The sequence below is a fragment of the Crotalus tigris genome, unplaced genomic scaffold, assembly GCF_016545835.1.
Source record: "Crotalus tigris isolate CLP2741 ecotype Arizona unplaced genomic scaffold, ASM1654583v1 scf7180000019004.2909048, whole genome shotgun sequence".
NCBI lineage: Eukaryota > Metazoa > Chordata > Lepidosauria > Squamata > Viperidae > Crotalus > Crotalus tigris.
This window is the reverse complement of record NW_024097319.1, coordinates 961,122-982,832: the sequence shown is the minus strand read 5'-3', so window position 1 is coordinate 982,832 and position 21,711 is coordinate 961,122. Positions and strand designations below refer to the sequence as shown.

The following is a 21,711-nucleotide window of genomic DNA, read 5'->3' as shown; positions in this document are numbered from 1 at the left end:
GTTATCTCAAAAAGGAAATTCTTTTGGATTTGATCAATTATACTGTTGCAAAGAACTTACTGAAGCACTAAAATTAATAGATTTTTCTGTTGGTTTTTTTTTAAATTATATAGATGTTAATTTTTGCTGTTCTTATTATCAAAAAAGTGAGGGTGGATCAAATACCCATAGAAAACTTTAGGCTTCAAGCAGTTATCAATTAACCCTTTTAACTGAACATTGCAGAAAGTAAAGTTGTGATTATTTTATTCTGCTATAGGCTTTTTCCAAATAATTGTCATGATCTTAATTATTTCAGATTAATTAGAAGTATCACTTGTATTTTTCTTGATTGTTCAGAGAAACCATTATATTTGATCTATAAAATTAGAATGGATAAGCATCTAGTGACTTAATTGTGTTCACAGTTCTTTGTTTCAGAATAGACTGTAGTTATAAACAAATTAATCTGGAAATCAGGTAAAAGTTTACCGAAGTGACAATACTGTAATACATACTGCTGTAATTTGTTATTTACTGTACAGCAGTACATAAATTGTTGCAAGATGTATGTAGCTTAAAATCTTAAAAAATATTTTTTTTTTGTAATGAAGTAAACTGTGAAGTTGCTATTTAAAATAATTCATCCAGTTTGTGGTCTTTCTAGGGTAGCATTTGCAACAGCTTAGAGCAGTGGCCCCCAACCTTTTGGGCACCAGTGACCAGTTCCATGGAGAGAGGTTTTTCTACGGATTGGAGGGGGTGTGGTTTTGTCTGCTGCCTAAATCCCACAAATGGGTCTTCACTTGTTTGAGTGGACCAGTTTCTGGCATGCTGCGGACCAGAGGTTGAGGACCCCTGGGTTAGAGTCTATCTTCTGCAGTTACATCTGAGTCATGGATAAATAACTTACAGTGAGGGGGAAAAATGTTTGATCCCCTGCTGATTTTGTACGTTTGCCCACTGACAAAGAAGTGATCAGTCTATAATTTTAATGGTAGGTTTATTTTAACAGTGAGAGACAGAATAACAACAACAAAAAAATCCAGAAAAACGCATTTCAAAAAAGTTATAAATTGATTTGCATTTTAATGAGTAAAATAAGTATTTGATCCCCTATCAATCAGCAAGATTTCTGGCTCCCAGTATCTTTTATACAGGTAATGAACAGAAATTAGGAGCACTCTCTTAAAGGGAGTGCTCCTAATCTCAGTTTGTTACCCGTATAAAAGACACCTGTACACACAAACAATCAGATTCCAAACTCTCCACCATGGCCAGGACCAAAGAGCTGTCCAAGGAGATCAGAGACAAGATTGTAGACCTACACAAGGCTGGAATGGGCTACAAGACTATCACCAAGCAGCTTGGTGAGAAGGTGACAACAGTTGGTGCGATTATTCGCAAATGGAAGACACACAAAATAACTGTCAGTCTCCTTCGGTCTGGGGCTCCATGCAAGATCTCACCTTGTGGAGTTTCAGTGATCATGAGAATGGTGAGGAATCAGCCCAGAATTACACAGGAGGATCTTGTCAATAATCTCAAGGCAACTGGGACCATAGTCACCAAGAAAACAATTGGTAGCACACTATGCCTTGAAGGACTGAAATCCCGCAAGGTCCCCCTGCTCAAAAAAGCACATGTAAAGGCCCATCTGAAGTTTGCCAGTGAACAACCAAATGATTCATAGGAGAACTGGGTGAAAGTGTTGTGGTCAGATGAGACCAAAAGTGAGCTCTTTGGCATCAACTCAACTCACTGTGTTTGGAGGAGGAGAAATGTTGCCTATGACCCCAAGAATAACCCCCCACACACCCCATCAAACATGGAGGTGGAAACATGATTTGGGGGTATTTTTCTGCTAAGGGGACAGGACAACTTCACTGCATCAAAGGGATAATGGATGGGGCCATGTACCGTCAAATCTTGGGTGAGAATCTCCTCTCAGTCAGGACATTGAAAATAGGTTGTGGATGGGTATTCCAGTATGGCCAAGACAACAAAGGAGTGGCTGAAGAAAAAGCACATTAAGGTCCTGAGTGGCTAGCCAGTCTCCAGACCTTAATCCCATGGAAAATCTGTGGAGGGAGTTGAAGGTTCAAGCTGGCAAACTTTAGCTTTGAAACTGTAATGACTTGGAAAGGATCTGCAAAGATCCTGAGATGTGTGCAAACCTGGTGGCCAACTACAAGAAACATCTGACCTCTGTGATTGCCAACAAGGGTTTTGCCACCAAGTACTAAGTCATGTTTTGCGGTAGGTGTCAAATACTTATTTCAGTCATTAAAATGCAAATCAATTTATAACTTTTTTGAAATGCATTTTTCTGGATTTTTTTGTTGTAATTCTGTCTCTCACTGTTAAAATGAACCCACCATTAAAATTATAGACCAGTGATGGCAAACCTTTTAGAGACCGAGTGCCCAAACCGCAACCCAAAATTACTTATTTATTGCAAAGTGCCAGGGCCGCATCAGCATTGTGGTTCTCTCAGGGAGGACGGGGTGTGTGGCCCACTGGTTGGGCGTGGCCAGGGTGGTCACAGGAGACTGGGTGGATGTGACCAGGTAGGCGTGGCCACCTCGATGTTCTAACACCTCTACTTGAGCTTGCTAGCTGGCCGTTTTGCCTGCTTTGTGCTTGGTGGGGCTGCTGCTCCGGGCGGCGGCAGCCCAATGGACCTGTGCAAGCTGCTAGTGGCCGCAGTGTGCGTGCCTACAGACAGGGCTCTGAGTACCGCCTTTGGCACGCATGCCATAGGTTCACCACCACTGTTATAGACTGATCATTTCTTTGTCAGTGGGCAAACGTGCAAAATCAGGGGATCAACTATTTTTTCCCTCATTGTATGGTTCACCATATGTTGTATAATTCTAAATCCTGTCAGGTATAGGCTGTAAGAATAGCCAAAAAAAATCACAACTGTACTTAAACACTTCTTGATAAGTATAGATTCCCTTTTTTCTGATATATATTAATTACTCTGATGCTTTCTGTATATTTATCTGGTAATAAACAATCCAGACTTACAAGTGCTTACAAGTAATTTTTAGATGTGATTTGTACACTTGCCAAAAATAGAAACATAAGAAGCTATAACAGGATTAAGGTGTCTGTGATGCTTAGGGTGTTATGGAATAATTGTTAGCAACTTTAGTCCGCATAGCTAATGGTGAAAAAATAATTACAACAAAATTTCAGTATCTGAAGATTTTGTAATACAATATAACTAGGCTATTTTTTTGTAATGACAATGGGTACACGTTTCCCATAATAAAATGAAGATACTATCATGCCAGAGGTCTGCCTTTTAAGACCACCAAGAAGCTGCAATTAATGCTGACTACTGTGGGCCTGGTTTTCCATAGATCTCCAAGTGCAATTCAGAGTACTGGTTTTCACCTTAAAATTCTATGTGATTTGGCTTCTAGCTCTTTTTTAAGATTGCCTTCTGTGTGTGAAACTGATATATGCATTCCAACACATCTCTCAATGGTGTTTCATTACCAACATCTCACTGTCAGATCAGTGCTCATACTAATGATCCTCTGAAAAATAGTAAAAATAATTTTTTTAGGAAGCATTTGGAGCATGATGAGTGTTAGCTACCTATACTATTATAATGTATTATTATGTACTGTTACATTAGTTTTTGGATCATGAAAAAAACTATTAAAGGAGGAAAATCAACTTGTTTGAGCTGTGGAGTTGGAGAATGCTCTTGTGTGTTCCTTGGACAGCAAAGATGGCAAGTACAAGAGTGTATACAACCAGACATTTCACTAGAAGGCAAAAATCATAAAATTCTGCCTTACTTATTTTGGCCATGTCATGTGATTAAACTAACTGGAGAAGGCAGATATACTCAGAATGGTCAGTGATAAAAGAAAGTGAGGCTGCCAAAAAGATATTGGCTAAGCCAACCCCAGCCAGAGCATAAAACAACTGAAAGAAACCATACAAGATAGGAAAATATGGAGAGAGGTCCATACAATCATTGAGAATCTGACACAATTGAACAGATAGCATCATCATCGTCTTAGTTTTAATATTTATTTCCAGTATTTATATTCTCCCTCGGTCCTAAAAGATTCTGGGCATATAATAGCATGATAAAACATAACATACAAAAATCCAAGCATAGCGGAAACAAACAAGGTACTGTAAAACACTAAGGTGCTCAAGAAGATGGTTTTGGTTGGGGTCTGGTTTTCTCCTTGGTAGTTCCTTGATTAATGTATTTGTTTGCCTGCTTCATTGTTAGCTTGCTTTCTCTTCTATTGGAATTTTTATTGTTTTTTTCCCAAATAAATTTATTGAAGAATATAAGTAGAAGAAAATGTATACAAACTACAAAATATAAAAAAGAAAAATGTGAAGAAGAACAAGTAACTTATTTACTTACATATCAAATTTGTATGGCCATCCATCTCACAGTTGTGACTTTTCATTCCTACTCTCCTCTTCATCCCAACAAGTACGAACAATTTAAGTAATTTATCACCTTACTTAAGAAGTTCCAAGAAGGTTCTGCATCCATTTGCGCTACTCAGGTGACCTTGAGGACACAGACAAATCTCCAAGTGGCCTCAACAGCTCCCCAAAAGAATACAAATGACCAGCTGTCTGCAAGGAATATAAATCCTTCCATTCCCCACCAGCCAGTCAGAGCTGAAGCAGCTTTTGGATGAGAATCAAAACGTCTTCAAAGAAAAACAAGAAAGACCAATTGCCTCTTGAAAATGCACCTTTGGGACAACCATGACCTGGATGACTGAGAATCTCTATAGACACCTCTCTTAAGATACAGGGTGTATTCTCTTCACCTCTTATCTATGTTTCTTCATTATCAGCAAAAGTCCATTGAGGGATGCCAGATATAACTAATTATATTTCTTAACCATGATTGATTAAGCCAACTTTATATTCCTCCCCTATAATTTTAACATTCTTAATTCTTAACTCCTTGCACTAGAGTCCCAGAGCTAAATTTCTTGTCATATTTTTTGTCCTTTCCAAAAAATCTTCCAAAACTTTTGTAGGTTTTTTTTTTTTTTTTGTGCATCCAGTAAGAGGACATTTTTTGAGTCTCTTTTCAAAAAATCGTGCAAGACTTTTAACAGATCATCTCTTTTCTGGATTATTGCTTGGATGAAGCATTATCCTGTTTCATTTGTAAGTCAACTACATTCTTTTCTGTATTCTGTTTGCTTGCTACATTTATATCTATACTCAAGATTAATTTCAAATTTATCCAGAGTAATTTGTCTGAAAATTTCAAGACTACTTTTCATAAATTTTCATCAGAACGCTGTTAAAATATTTTTCCATTCTTTATTCAATTGTCCTCTTTCCTATCCTCCAGCTACCTCTAGTGTCCGTTATCTTGTTTGACCTAAGAAAACACAAGAAGTCCCATGGGGTTATTCTAAAAATTTAAAATTACAATTCCATCTGAATCCTAAATCTGTTGCTAATTTTCCACATTCAATAGTTTGAGCATTCTTTTTGCTTTTGTTTTATCCAAAAACTTATATTTTAAAAAGTTTAAAATTGAATTTAAAAATTATTTCTAAGGAAAAGGCAATTCACCAACTAAATAAAGTATAGCTTGCTATTCCAAAAGGTCTCAAACATCCCGGGTTATGTGATAACCACTTGTGACTTTTCCACTCAACTTCCAGTTATCTTTAGTGAAGCGTGCAAACCAGAGTCTGCATTTCCTGCCTCGGATAAGAAGAGCAATCTTTCTCCTTCTGTCCTGGCCACTTTTGATAGAGGCACAATTGAAAGCATTTTAACAAATTGCATCAGTATTTGGTTTGGTGGTAACAGAGCCTCAGATAGAAGGTGCATACAGAGAGTGGTAAGGACAGCTGAAAAGAGTATAGGAAGCTCGCTTCCCATTATTCAGGATACTGCCTATAAGTGCTATGTGCTTAGAGCTCAAAGAATTGTTAGAGACCCCACATACCCACTTCATAATCTATTTCTGTTACTCCCCTCTGAGAGGAGATTTTGAAGTATTTCTAGTAGGACTATTAGATTCTGCAACAGCTTTGTTCCTTATGCCATCCGTTCTATAAATTTTCAGGATTCTTTTTTCTCGCCATGTATATGTATACATCCGGACTGTGTTGTTTCTCTGTGTCATATATGTTTGTATATGTAGGTATATGCATAATTTTTTGCATGTTTACGTGGAGTATATTGGAGGTGGTTGCCTTTGAGAGCTGAATGCAACAAAATTTCATTTTAATGTATGCTAATTAAAGTGACAATCAAGTTATTCTATTCAAGCAAAATCAATGGGGGAAGCTGGACTCGCTTAACGACCACATGATGCATTTACAAGTGTAGTAATTCATCTACCAATCATACAAAAAGGTCATAAAATTGGGTGCGACTCAATAACCACCTTGCTTAGCAATGGAAATTCTGATCTCAATTTTGGTTATAATGCGAGGATTATCTGTACAAAATTAGCATGTTGTGCAAATTTAGTATGTGTTTATGCAAGTCCAAAGCCTACATAGAAATGCAAGCCCACAATATGGGGTTAATGAATAACCTTATGTAAGCAATATAGGTAGTCCTTGACTTATGACACAATTGAGCCCAAAATTTCTGTTGCTAAGTGAGAAAGTTGTTAAGTGAGTTTTGCCTCATTTTATGACCATTCTTGTCACATTTGTTAAGTGAATCTGAGTTCCCCATTGGCTTTGCTTGTCAGAAGGTTGCAAAAAGTGATCATATGACAACTGGGACACTGCAACTGTCATAAATATGAGTCAGTTGTCAAATGTTTCAATTTTGATTATGTGACCAGAGGATGCTGCAATGGTTGTGTGAAAAGCAGTCATAAGTCACCTTTTTCAGTGCCATTATAATTTTGAACATTCACTAAATAAACTGTTGTAAGTTGACGACTACCTGTATATGCAGAGACATAACATTCTCAAGAAAGTTAGAATAACATTGTCCAGATCATAGTTTTCTGAGTTGTAAAATATGTCTTTGAAAACATCATTCAAAAAGGCTGAATGAAGAAAAATGGATACATTTGAATTTTGGTGCTCAAGAAATTCACTGACAGCTTTATAGAGTGTAAGAATAAAGCAGTCAATACAATGGAGGAAAAAAATAGTCTGAAAATGCTAATAAAAAAAACTAAAGCTTAAATATTTTGGACATATAGTTTGAAAGTAAGGATCATCCAAGAAGATCATCTTGCTTGGAAAAATCAAAGGCAATAGAGGACCAACAGACGATATAGTAACTGGAAGTATCATTAATGACTTAACATGCATCTATAAATTCAAGATTTATAGCAAGATTCTAACAAAATAATGTCCATTCAGTCACAAAAAATCAAACAAGTTTAACTATGGCATAACATGCCTCAACGGTTTAAACTCTTAATTTTCAGAATTTTTGAAGAATACCCTTTTTAGCTACACAAATTATGATCGTTTCAAATATTTCATGGATAGAAAACTGTTTTTGTGAAGCTTAAATTTTCAATCTACTCATAGTGAACTAGAACTCTCTCTAAATAGATACAGTGAAAGTTAACATTGTAGAAATATTTGAGGAATTGAGAATATGTGGTACCTAGAGAACCAGTTTGGCATAGTGGTTAAGACATCAGACTAGAAACTGGGAGATCATTAGTTCTGGAGCTGTCTTAGTCATAAAGCCAGTTTGGATGATCTTAGGCCACTCACTCTTGGGCATAAGGCAATAACAAACTACTTCCAAAAACCCTCGCCAAGAACACTGCAGGGACTTCTCCAGGCAGTCATCAGGAGCCAACAAACTGACGACAAAAAAAAAAGTGGCATTAACCAAGAATTGGTTATAGAATGTAGTTTCTAAATAAATCTAGCTTTTTCTCATGGTTGGAAAATAATGGCTAGAAGTATGCATTCTGAGGAAGCAAACAATTATTGCTATAGTTTGAACAAATTCTGGCTTGCAGTATATATAATAGTACCATATAGTTGGCATGTATTAATGTACTATTTATTATAGTAAGAAAACAATATTAATTGCCATTAAAAAGTATCTCATAAAGTGTGTGTGTGTGTGTGTATGTTAGGGTTAGGCAGTGATAAAGTTTCAAATGAGCGAAGTAGTTTAGAGAATAATGTATGTAGGCACTAGTGGTAATAGCTTTATTATGATTAGTAACTTCAAATAAACGCTATGTTAAAAGAAAAGGGTAAATTCAAGTAAAATAATGTAGACCATTATAAAAAAATAATAGTTGAAAAAATCTATAAAACTAACTATAAAATATTCAGAGCTAATTTACTAAATTACTAAAACTATTAAATTATCCATCACAAAAAACTTCAAAATATCTAATTTTTAAGTTAGTTGTAATTAGAATGTTTAACTTCTTAAGTGATAACTCATATTAACATAAATGAAGTAATATACATTTGTTAGCTAACTTTGATTGTTGCATAACATTATAAAATCATGCGATGAATTTTAAAATACCTTGATCAGGATTATAAGATTATATAGGGAAAACTAAACTATCCTGTCACAAATGCCACTTTCCTGGAGGTCCTATCCAAAGTATTTGCTGTAAGGGGGACAATAAGATTAGCACCTGCATTTTTCTTGTGTCTTGTTAAAAGAAGTCTAATCAAGTCTTTAATGCCAATTTGAATAAAAGGAGTAACGTAAACATGGTATTCATTCAATTTCTTCTATGTGCATAGATGTTCTTGTATTGGTATGCCATTTCATACCCTTCTGGAAAAGGTGAAGTTAAAACATTGAGTCTAGCTAATGTACAGACTCCAGGCAAAAAATGTTGGTAAGGTAATCTAACTTCTGACAATGGCCTTCTTAGCATGCCTAGGTTTCAGATTTTTGAAGTAAAGCTTATATCTTTTTGTAAATCTAGATCAAGAAACTTAAGTTTATTTTTCCAATAGACTTTTATCATAGCCAATTAAGAAGGACCAAGAATTCTTTATTGTCCATTGTAGGTGGGTGGTGTTTCTTTTTTGATAGTTTGCCTAATATAGAGGAGTTGAATGAACTTGGGACAAATGTACATCCCTGTTTCACCATCTTCTGAGTGAATATTGTTGGAGAGAGGACAGATGGTCTGAATAGCTGCATGGGACTTGTGTTATACTGTATAATTAATATGGGAACATGGTAATCAGGAGATGAAACTTGGTTTCTTCCATATCCTGCTTCTTGGGATCAAATGAATGCTGTCTAATGAGTTTACCATGGAGTCATGCAGTGTAGTTTTCAATCAAAAGTTAGAGGACTAGATGGTAGTCTAGCATTGAGTAGCCCTTGCTTTTCCTCTGTATAGGCACTCATCTTGCATTATCAGCAGTTCCTTTTCTGATTTACACATCTACTGCTTCACAAATTTGATGAAAATGCATGTACTTTAAGGAGGTGCTGACAGGTATGATGTATGCATTCCAAATCATCTTTCCCTTTAGAATCCAGATCTCGATACAATCTATGAATGTGTGTGTATATATTAAATAATCATAATCAAAACATTAAAAAGTCACTGACAAATCTTCATTTGAATTTATTTATTTATTTAATTTTATTTATATGCCGCCCAATCCCAAGGGACTCAGGGCGGCGTACAAAATTAAAACAATAATCTAACAATAAAACAATAAAATAATACAATCATACAGCGTGTCCGATCATATCCTGCCCCCCCCCGGGGACATCAGCCCCAGGCCTGCCGGAACAGGAGAGTTTTAACAGCTTTCTTAAAGGCTGGTGTCAGACCCAGCGTGACACCTACCCGGCATAGCATCCAGCGTGGCTTGAGTTGACGGTCTAGCGCATCCAGGCAGCCCCGACGGAACGGCACCTACACCGCCGGCGTCGGTTGATTGCGCGCATGGCTCCCTCACGTGATGGGGCAGCTGCCGGAGTGACTGCAGACGGGGGAACACGACCTTGAAAGAGACGCTGGGTCTGACAAGTTCTAGTGTTAGCGGACGAAGGGGAACTGACGGATAGAGTTAGGTCACGGGGTTTGCTGTTGTTCGGGCCGGCTGTGAGGAAACGGCAGGGGATCCGGAGGGTGGAGTTTATCACAGGGTGGGGCGGACGGGTGGAGCATGGGCGGGGTTTCCTTATATGGCTTGTTTAGGGTGTGTGTGGTGGGCGTAACGCGATGTGACATTTAACGCGCGGGGACGGAGCCTTCCCAGGGCAAACTTTGTTTTCCTACAACGTGCAATAAACCTTGTTGGATCCTGGAGCGTTCCTGTTGTGTTCTATTACCGACCTACCTAGGATGTTCCGTACAGTAAGTTTGCCCTCACCATTTATTTCCGATCGACGCCGGTTGCCTGCAGCGTTATGGCGGAGGGAACGCAAGGGGCGGACCCGGTGGAAGCTGCGGAGGCGGCGGAGCCCGACGAACAGCTGGAGAGCTCGGACGTCGATGGTGCAGTAGCCAAGCAGCCGGTAGTGCGGCCAAAGGAGAGAGTTCGCATTCCGGCGGAGTTGGAACCAGGTTTAAGGCTACAACGCCCGGTGGGGACTGAGGCTGACTGGTGGTTAGGTTCGGCATTGGGAGGACCAGAGGACAATAGGGGTCGGCGGTTAGCGCCGAGTTTCACTGGATGGAGGGAACGTAGGGTGACTGGAGATCCAGAGGAGGAATGGAGCTGCTCCACGGCTCCAGGACAGTATACCTTAGATGTCCTTAGGGAGCAGTTCGGGGAACGTCTCCATCCTGCAACGCTCCGTAGTCCTGTTAAGGGCAGTCCGGTTTATTCCTCCCGTTTCCACCTGTCAAGTCCAGGGATGGAAATGAAAGCATTCCAGGACCCCGACCCGGGGCGGGTTGAAGCGGAACGACCCCGTTACGGACTGGGGCCGCGCCCGGCGGCAGGTCAATCTCTTGGCGCTGATAGGCTAAGGGGGGGCCCATGGGGGTGGGTTCTCGCCCTATACCACACTCAGGGAATGCCCCCTACGAAGGCCTGGCGCCAACCCCATGGCCACAGAACGTGGTATGGAACCCCCCCCGATCACGCTCACGTTCGACGGTGACTCAGACCGATTAGCAGTATTCCTGAGCCACGTGCTTAATCATCTGGACCGCTTCACCGCCCTATATTCCTCCAACTGGGCAATGGTGGTGGCGGTCACAGCATGTTTGCAGGGAGAGGCTGCTGCTTGGGCCGCGGATTTATACAGTGAGCAAGCAAGAGAGTTGACTGACGTAGGGCTGTTCCTCGAGGCACTGAGGGCAAGGTTCGATGACCCAACCCGTCTACAAAGAGCCGAGGCCCAATTGGTAGGCTTACGACAGAGGGGCAGACCGGTGAAGATATATATCCGCGAATTTCAAAAGGCGGCTGGGAGGCTGAGGTCGTGGCCCGATCGGTTACTGATCCATCACTTCCAGGCTGGCCTGGATTCGGACATACGTCGCGCCTGCGCAGTCAGAGGGGTTGTAGGACACCTAGTCGACTGGTTTAAAGCGGCTATGGAATTGGAGTTTGGACTGAGGGACCGTTCTGACGTACGTGAAGACAAGCCGCAAGCACGCCGTGCTCCAGACCGGTCCGGGGCGGGCATTACTCAGGCCGTACCGGGTACCGCCCGACCGAAGCCCGTATTCAGGTGCTTTCGTTGTAACCGACCGGGCCACCGGGCTGCAGAGTGTGGGGTGGCCGACCTAACCGAGTTGACTGGCACACCGACGGCAATCGGTAGACCGGGTACCACGCCGAAGAAATCTGCAGAGAAGTCTCGAGTTGCTTACCATACGGGTCAGATGCCGCTCCAACAAACCCCTGGTGATGCACCCCCGGCGCTCCACGAATACGAGGAGGAGGGTCCGGTGGAGGATCCCATGGTAAGTGAACCTATAGTTCCGTTTAACATTCCAATAATGTTAACAAGTCCGGCCACTGGGGAACTGAAGCCATTCCAGGCGTTAGTTGACACCGGTTGTACCAGATGTCTTATTAGCAAGGGGGTGGCGCAACAGATGCATATAAGGGTAACCCGGTTGAAGTCCCCAATCCGCTTTGAGCAGGTGGATGGGTCCCTATTAGGAGGAGCGCCGACCACGTTAGTGACTGAACCCGTTAGGATGGAAGTAGGTGCGCATTGGGAGGTATTAAGATTTATAGTGGTCCCCTCCATGTCAGAGTCTATTATTCTAGGGCTAGCGTGGTTGGATAAATGGACACCAACCATATGGTGGGCAGATGGAGCTCGCCATCTACGCCTTGCAGTAGGTCCTCAACCACCGGTTCCGGAGAGGCCTATTAGCGACAGGAAGAGGGAGGCGGCAGATCTAATAAAGGATGGGGAGCAGGTCAAATATCCATCAGTGTATGATGATCTCGCAATAGTCTTTAGTGAGCAGGAGTGCGATAGTTTGCCTCCCCATAGGCGTACAGACTGCGCAATTGAACTTATTCCTGGAGCCAAACTTCCAAAGTCTCGAATGTACCCAATGACATTCGCGGAGTTACAGGAGATGAGGAAGTATGTGGATAAAAACCTGGCCAGAGGCTTTATAGAACCGGCACGGTCTCGGATGGCCGCTCCTGTATTATTTCAGGGCAAAAAGGATGGGGGCTTGAGGTTATGCGTGGACTTCAGGGGTCTCAATGCGGTATGCATAGAGCAGGTGTATCCTCTGCCACTCATGAAAGACCTTCTGACTCATTTGGCTACTGGAACTATTTTCACAAAACTGGATCTCCGTGAGGCGTACTACAGGGTTCGAATCAGGGAAGGGGATGAGTGGAAGACAACCTTTAACTGTCCGTTAGGCAGTTATCAGTTCAAGGTGATGCCCTTCGGGTTACAGGGAGCCCCGGCTGTTTTCATGCAGCTTATTAACGAAGTGTTGCATGACCACTTATACAAGGGTGTTCTTGTGTACCTGGACGACATATTGATCTATTCACAATCATTAGAGGAACATGTGGAATTGGTGCGCACAGTTTTGCGCAAATTGTTAGATGCTCAGCTCTATTGTAAATTATCGAAGTGCGAATTCCACAAGGAGCGTATTGACTACCTCGGATTCAGGGTTTCTGCGGCAGGGATAGAGATGGACCCTAGTAAGGTACAGTGCGTGTTAGGATGGCAAGCTCCAAAAACCCGACGTCAACTGCAGCGGTTCCTGGGGTTTGCGAACTTTTACCGGCAGTTCATCCCCTTATTTGCTGATATAGCCCTGCCGTTGACTCAGCTATTGCGCACCAAGCATATAACTGGCAAACCCCGTCCGGGACAACCTCTCGCCTGGACTGTAACCTGTCAACAGGCCTTTGAGTCCCTTAAGAGACTATTTGCACAGGAACCTATACTGGTGCACCCTGACCCAGGCCGACCATTCGTGATCCAGGCCGACGCCAGTGACGTCGCTGTTGGGGCGATATTGTTGCAACGCAATGCAGAAGGTCTATTACAACCGTGCGCCTACACATCCAAGAAGTTCACTGAGACGGAACGGCGATGGGCAGTGTGGGAAAAGGAGGCGTTTGCTGTGAAATGGGCTCTGTCCACCTGGCGCCATTTGTTGGAGGGCGCACAGCACCCCTTTGAGGTGTGGACGGACCACCAGAACCTCACGGTCCTCCAAACTCCAAGAAGATTGGCACCCAAACACGTCCGATGGGCGCAATACTTCCAACGGTTCAGGTTCCATCTAAAGGTCGTTCCGGGAGGAAAGAACTTCCTAGCAGACGCATTGTCTAGGCTACCGCAGTATAATAGCAGGAGAGAGCAGGTGATTCACGCTATCATACCTCCAGAAAGTCCGGGTTCCACACAACCTGAGGTGAGTGCACATTTGGTAACCTTCGAGGATGAGCTGAGATCGGCCTTGTTAACAGATCCCTGGATCTTAGCTAACCCCGGAGTCTTAAGTCGTCGTGATGACCTAGCCTGGCATGGGGATAAGCTGTATATTCCACAGGGACTAAGGAACCGAGTATATCATAGGTGCCATGACTCAAAGTTAGCTGGCCATTTCGGTTTTGTAAAGACATTGCATTTAGTGAGACGACAGTTCTGGTGGCCAGGGATGAGGAAAGACATTGAAGAATATGTCAAAAGGTGTCACATATGCGCACAAGCAAAAACAATACCAAAAAAGCCAATGGGATTACTGCAGCAGGTATCTGACCCGAACCGACCGTGGCAGGATATCGGGATGGACTTCATTGTGGACCTGCCAAATGTGAGAGGCTACACGGTTATTTGGACAGTGGTCGACCTATTTTCGAAGCAGGCCCACTTTATCCCCTGCAAGGGTCTACCCTCGGCGAGAAAGTTAGCAAAAATGTTTGTGCAACATATTTACAGACTACACGGAGCGCCCCGCCGGGTTATTTCGGACCGTGGTGTGCAATTCACGGCCCGTTTCTGGCGCAGCTTTTTAGCCAGCATCGGGACCACACAAGGACTAAGCTCGGCATACCACCCTTGCACCAATGGGGCGGCGGAACGGGCAAATGCAGCCATCGAGCGGTACCTACGCTGCTATGTATTCTACCAACAGTCGGATTGGGTGGACTTTGTACCGTTTGCAGAGTTAGCATATAACAACGCGGTACATAAAAGCACCGGGTTGACCCCCTTTCAGGTTGTTTATGGACATGACATGGTCTCCGTGCCCGGATGTATGTCCTCGGAACCCCTTTTACAGCGATCAGATGATTGGCTTGCTCGAGCGGGCCAGGTATGGAATAGGGTGAAACAGGCGCTGGGCCAGGCAACACAGGCGACTAAGTACCACGCTGATAAGGGTCGTCGACAACCAGTCCAATTACGGGTGGGGGATAGCGTATATTTGTCCACCAAATATATTAAGTTACAGGTCCCATGCAAGAAACTAGCACCGAAATATATTGGCCCCTTCCGCATAGTGCAGATCATCAACCCTGTAACGGTGAAGCTCGCATTGCCAAAACTACTAGGTAAAATACACCCGACATTCCACGTAAGTTTATTGAAGCCCGTAGGGAGAGTCCCCCGTGGCCAACCCCCAGGTCCTGTCACCCCAGAACGGTATGAAATAGAGGACATAGTCGACTCATGGCTACGGGGAGGAAGACTGTATTACCTGGTCGTATGGAAGGGGTATCCCTTGTCCGAGGCCTCCTGGGTACCGAGGGAGGATGTATCCGCCCCTGGGTTGGTCAAGAGGTATCATGAAAGGCTGCAACACAGAACGGGGGGAAAAGGAAAGGGGTAGTTGTATTGCATGGATTCTGCGGTTTACCAGTTATCTTTTCTTCCAGGGGGAGTTGTGGTGAGGGGAAGCCGAATGTCAGACCCAGCGTGACACCTACCCGGCATAGCATCCAGCGTGGCTTGAGTTGACGGTCTAGCGCATCCAGGCAGCCCCGACGGAACGGCACCTACACCGCCGGCGTCGGTTGATTGCGCGCATGGCTCCCTCACGTGATGGGGCAGCTGCCGGAGTGACTGCAGACGGGGGAACACGACCTTGAAAGAGACGCTGGGTCTGACAAGTTCTAGTGTTAGCGGACGAAGGGGAACTGACGGATAGAGTTAGGTCACGGGGTTTGCTGTTGTTCGGGCCGGCTGTGAGGAAACGGCAGGGGATCCGGAGGGTGGAGTTTATCACAGGGTGGGGCGGACGGGTGGAGCATGGGCGGGGTTTCCTTATATGGCTTGTTTAGGGTGTGTGTGGTGGGCGTAACGCGATGTGACATTTAACGCGCGGGGACGGAGCCTTCCCAGGGCAAACTTTGTTTTCCTACAACGTGCAATAAACCTTGTTGGATCCTGGAGCGTTCCTGTTGTGTTGTATTACCGACCTACCTAGGACGTTCCTTACAGCTGGCAGGGTGGGAGTAGTTCGAACCTCGGGGGGAAGTTGATTCCACCAGGTCGGAGCCACCACAGAAAAGGCCCTTCCCCGAGGGCCCGCCAGCCGACATTGTCTGGCCGACGGGGCCTGAAGGAGGCCCAATCTATGGGACCTCACCGGTCTCTGGGAACTGTGCGGCAGTATGCGGTCCTGTAAGTAACCTGGCCCTATGCCATGAAGGGCTTTAAAGGTGATAACCAACACCTTGAATTGTGTCCGGAGACCCACAGGAAGCCAGTGCAGCTCACGGAGGATAGGTGACACGTGGGCGTACCTTGGCGCGCCCACAATCGCTCTCGTGGCGATTTATTAAAGTTTAATAAAATATATGTGCTTGGTATTTTGCTAATTCTTACATTGATTAAAAATCCTATAAATCCATTTTTGGATTTCATAATGCTTTATAATGAATTATTTTTCTTTCTATAAACTCACAGGAATCTCCGAATAATGATTATGCACACAGGAACTGAAGTATAACATTATACCTATGGTAAGAAGAATGCTTGATTTCTGTTTATTTATATTTCATCATTCAATTCAACTGGAACAATTAACAAAAGAGAAAATCGAAAATAATACAAACGAGAAATTAAACACATGACATCAGTGTGTTCATCAATAATATTTAGGTATTTATTTAAATAGGTAAAGCCTGCTTTCTAGTATGGATGAGTCATTTAGAATGGATATAATTTTAAGAATTAAATCTAATATAAAAATGAGAATTATATCAAAGAAAAATGAAAAGAAATAGTTTTTTTAAAAAAAAAAGAATTATATACAGGTAGTTCTCAACTTACAACTGGTTGTTTAACCATTCAAAGTTATAATAGTCTTGGAAAGGGTGCTTTATGGCCCATTAAGTATTTACAGCTCTCTTAAAACATCACCCTCATGGTCACCATGCTTTTTTGGGCACTTGGCAATCTGCTTGCACTTAAAACCAGTTGCCAAGTGCTTTGCAACTAGGTGATCACCATTTGCAATCTTCTCTGCTGGCTTCTCTGGAAAGTCAATGGGGAAGCCGATAGGGAAGGTTGCATGCTGCAGCTGCCTTTCAAGAAGAATTCTTATTGTCTCTGGGACTGGTCGAAAGAGCTGCCTGCCAAGGAAAGCTTCACTGGTCTCCAGAAATGAATCCTGGATGCTGGAGATCCAACTTCTGTTCCTGCAGCCTGACAAACACGTTTTCTTTGTGCACAGAGGGGAGTTAACTCCACCAGGCTGTAGAAACGGAGCTCAGATCCCAAAGAAGAGTTCTATTCCATGTACCGAGGGGAGCCAAAATCATTTGGCAGACAACTTTTACACTCTATCCACTTAACCATCTTGGAGATCACTTAATGACCGCAACCAGGAGTGCCAGCATTATGGTTATTGAACGAACCAATCCTGTGGGCATCTCTCTTAATGACCACTTCATTCAGCAACCAAGATTTAGATCCAAATTGTAGTCGTAAGTCAAAGACTACGTGTAGTAAAATCAGGCAGACATTTCAGATAAAATTTATATTGCCTCTATAAGTGAATGCCAGAATAAGATCTGAATCTTGCCTTCTATGGCTTCAGTTTAGATGAGAAAAAAACCCTATTTTTCTGTTTGCCTGGATTTATTACTATGATTGGTATTTAAATATTTCTTATAAAAACATTTGCTTTCAAAAACATTATCCTAGATTAGGTATGTTCTTTGTAGAAATTATCCTGGCTTTGAAATTGATACTTAATTCTTAAAGAATTATAAAGATCTATAATTGATATATATTTATTCAAAATGAATTTTTAAAAAATGCCTTAAATAAAACAGTCAAGTCCATTTAAAAAATATATAGCCATAATTCAAATTAGAAATAGGTAAACATGGTCTTTTCCTTATCTGATAAGCAACTAGGAATTTAGACCACTAGAAGTAATCCTTGTTTAGTGACTGCTTTGGCTGCAATTATACCTTGTTTAGCAACTGTTTGCAGTTATGATGGTGATGAAAAATAACTTTACGTCCAATCCTTGCATTTAAGACTTTCAGCAAAGGAAAACTGAAATAAGATCATAAAGACTGTCGTGGTTTCACTTAGTGACTGCTTCACTTTATGACCAAGTTGCTGGTATCAATTGTGATTGCCAGAAGAAAACTATTTATACTTTTTTTTTGCATAAGCAGGAAATGTTAATGCCATGAACCTGGAATAGATCTTGAAAGGGTTACTCATTTTTCTCTGCAAAAAAGCGGGGAATTAAAGAAAGTAACATGAGGTCAGCTGCTTCTCTTACCCAGATTGTTCATTATTTGTACTGTAATTTTTTAAAAGGAAAATATCTCTTTTACAGGGAATACTGATGATTCAGAATCATGGCAACTATTGAGGAATTGGCCCATCAAATTATGGAACAAGAAATGGGGGAGGTATTTACATTTTTTTCTAAAGTTTTATGATAATAAGGAATGTATAGAAATTTTCTAGTAGGTCATTATCCAACATTTTAGAATTTTGTGGACAACTTGAATACAAACCAAAAAACTTTATCCTGTGCTAGAGGAGTTTACTTCCAATAAACAATGCAGCTTTCACTTTTTTTTTTTTTTTTTTGGTAGATAACGCACTCCCAAGGGTCTGTTACACAGACATTAATGGATGGAACAGCACAAAGAATTCAGATTGTTCCTGCTGATGCAGGACTTTCCTTACCACAGCGGATACAGGTAAAGATCTTTTGTCTCTTTTTGTACTCAATTAAATAATTGAAAAATTATTTTGATATCTAAACATGATTTTTAAAGCCCTAGAAAAATATGCAGAAAAATAATAAAATGGAAATATATAGAATACAACATAACATGTATTATTTTATCATATAATATGATCCTATTTACTATGTTTTAAAAGAAGTATTTTGTAAAAAGAAAGCTGCCAATATTTTCAGAATTAGAAAGAGGATGAGTTACAAATCTGTTCTTCAGATTTGTGTATCTCTTAATTCTTCAAGCCAAGGAAAAAATCATAAGAAAACAGTCAGAATATTGATTTCTTTAATTTCCGGATAGAAGTATTTTCCAGAAAAATGCAAGCAACCAGGAAGGCTCTCCCCTGTGCTCTTATGGAGAAGAGAGCATCTTCTCAGTGCAGAAATAGATGATAGATTTGAGGGAAGGAATGCATTTTATACTACTTACATAGTATAAAAGGAACGATCTCTCATTAATGCATTAGATTAGCCCTTCCCATCTAATGCTGTTCAGATGTGTTTGATAATTTTTATCCAACATGTTGACTGGGAAATATGGAGGCTGTCTTCCTATTGTACATTTTCAGGAATAAATTCTTATCTTAAAAAGAATTGAATATATTCCAATAAGTGCATATTTTTAGGGTTTTGATTTCTATTGTTTCTTTAATAAAAATTATAAAAATCTTTTCAGGACAGCAAGTACAGATTTTTTAAATTGTTGATAAATTGAGAACTAGACTATAAAATGTATTCCATTGAGCAATTTTCACAGACAATGATTCTGGTGTACAATGTTTAAGGCTGAAATATTATTGGTTTTAGTGTTAATGCATGGAATACTGTACATGCTCACCTTCTGAAAGCAGATTCAGTTTGTGATCATAGCTGTCTTAGAGCACATTTTTAAAAACTTTTTTATAGTAAATTACAATAATAAATTGAAGCAAATATGTTATCAGATTGTTACAGATCAGCAGACAGGGCAGAAAATTCAGATTGTGACAGCACTGGATCAGACTGCAACAAGCAAACAATTCATTTTAACAAATCATGATGGTTCTGCCCCAAGTAAAGTGATCCTTGCAAGGCAAGATCCTACACCAGGAAAGGTTTTTCTGACGACTCCTGATGCTGCAGGAGGCCAACTGTTTTTCACATCTCCAGATATATCTGCACAGCACATTCAGGTATGGTGTCCTATTTTTGATGGTTTATTTATACAACTTTTAAAAATGAAAGCCTTCTTCTCAGTAGTTATGCTAGGCAGTTTCATGCTATCAAAATATAGCAACTTCATATCTGAGGAATATGCAAGTGCTGACTTCTTTGATATAAATTAGATAATGAACAGTGTAGTCCAGTGAATAGTTTTATTGTTTATGATGCTTATGAAATTAGAAAAAGTATAGTGGAATAAAACTATATTTATAACCATCCTAGACATTCTGCATCTTAAATTAAATCTTAATTTTCTAAAGTAAATACAATTTAATTTTGATTAAATTCAACTTGAAACACAATAAAATAGAAAAAGGGTGAAAATCAAATTAAATAATGATTCATAAGCCCTTAATCATAATTATTTTTATTCTTTCCTGTTTAGTTTATCAAGTGCAAGATTATAATATAATAATTTCTGAGATATTACCAAATGCATACTCCTTTGAAATATGCTTTCTCTCTTCATTGTTTGGAATTTGCCTATAGATACGACTTTAAGCAAACAAGTTAGTGAAAACAAGAAGTATTACATTGTAATTTTTTTCCAGATTTTGACAGACAATTCTTCAACAGAACAAATCTTAAATAAAGTATTTGATCTCTGTGTTGTTTGTGGAGACAAGGCTTCAGGTAAATCACTATATTTTGCAGAATGAATTTTAAGACTTTTTAACCTTTCTTCATCTTATCAAGTATTTAACTTCATTTTCTTTTTCTTTTATGAGTAATATACTTAAAATTACATATATATGATTGCATTGAAGCTAAACGCTGTTAAAAACATATCAGAAAGGAAAAATCAAATTCTTGAAAGAATGAAATAATTCTGCTTATAATAGACATTTTGAATAGTACTTATATGTGATAAATACCATGCAGTTGATATGGGTATCTCCGATGAGCATGTGACAGAAATATAGAAATGTCTATATTCCATAAGCCTGCATTCTTTTTTCAATGGCAATATTTATCTCAATTTAAGCATAAAACATTTTGCATTAGGAGCACTCGGCAGTTCTGAGAACAATACATTTGTTAATATGTATCTGATAAACAGAAGCAAATAGAGTAAAATTAATACATTTTGTTATGAAATCAGGACGCCATTATGGAGCAGTGACCTGTGAAGGTTGCAAAGGATTCTTTAAAAGAAGTATACGGAAGAATTTGGTGTATTCATGTCGGGGAACAAGAGACTGTGTGATTAACAAGCATCATAGAAACAGATGTCAATACTGTAGGTTGCAAAGATGTATTGCATTTGGAATGAAACAAGACTGTAAGTTCAAAAATAATAAACTAATGTAATGTTGTATTGTTTTTTGCACCATTCTTGCATGTTACATTTAGCTTGATAAATAATAAATTAAAAGTTTAGAAAGACTACCTGTATGTTAGAATTCTTTTTTAAAATATATTTTATTGATTTTTAACAATAACAATCTTTAGTGCTTAGCAAACAGCGTGTTGTCTGGATTCATATATTTAAAAACAATAATAATTAATTTCTATAATTCTATAGTCAATATATTAGTTAATGATATGTTTCCTTGATCTTCTCTTCTTCCAGTAGTATTCTCCTTTTGTTAACATTAAACAAATATAATTCTTAATATTTTCAATACATACAAATTTAAATATAAACATTTTTCTTGTGTTTATACAAATAACAATAACATCAACATATAACATCCTTTTTAATTGGCTTATGTATTTATAAAGGTCATCTTATTGAGTCACTATGTGTCCTGTTTTCAAGATTCTTATTTAAGCTTAGTTTCCCCTCAGTGTTCAAACCATTCTTATCAGTCATGATTTTCTCAAAGTTAATTATCTTTAAATATCCAAACTTTTCATTCATATACACCATCCTAATATTTTTACAT

At 40.2% G+C, this 21,711-nt stretch overlaps 1 protein-coding gene across 5 annotated transcripts in view; it reads left to right on the top strand.

The window, feature by feature from the left end:
- NR2C1 (nuclear receptor subfamily 2 group C member 1) overlaps window positions 1–21,711 on the top strand; it is a 42,313-nt gene that overhangs the window by 3,199 nt on the left and 17,403 nt on the right. For 4 of the 5 annotated variants that reach the window (XM_039358134.1, XM_039358136.1, XM_039358137.1 and 1 more), the window contains 6 exons: window positions 16,312–16,367; window positions 18,206–18,281; window positions 18,471–18,578; window positions 19,564–19,791; window positions 20,374–20,455; window positions 20,925–21,104. In XM_039358134.1, coding sequence (XP_039214068.1) covers window positions 18,228–18,281; window positions 18,471–18,578; window positions 19,564–19,791; window positions 20,374–20,455; window positions 20,925–21,104 — 652 coding nt within the window. In that variant the 5' untranslated portion in view covers window positions 16,312–16,367; window positions 18,206–18,227. Of the gene's footprint in view, window positions 1–15,243; window positions 15,552–16,311; window positions 16,368–18,205; window positions 18,282–18,470; window positions 18,579–19,563; window positions 19,792–20,373; window positions 20,456–20,924; window positions 21,105–21,711 lie in introns of those variants that run through there. The other variant, XM_039358138.1, reaches the window with a different exon arrangement.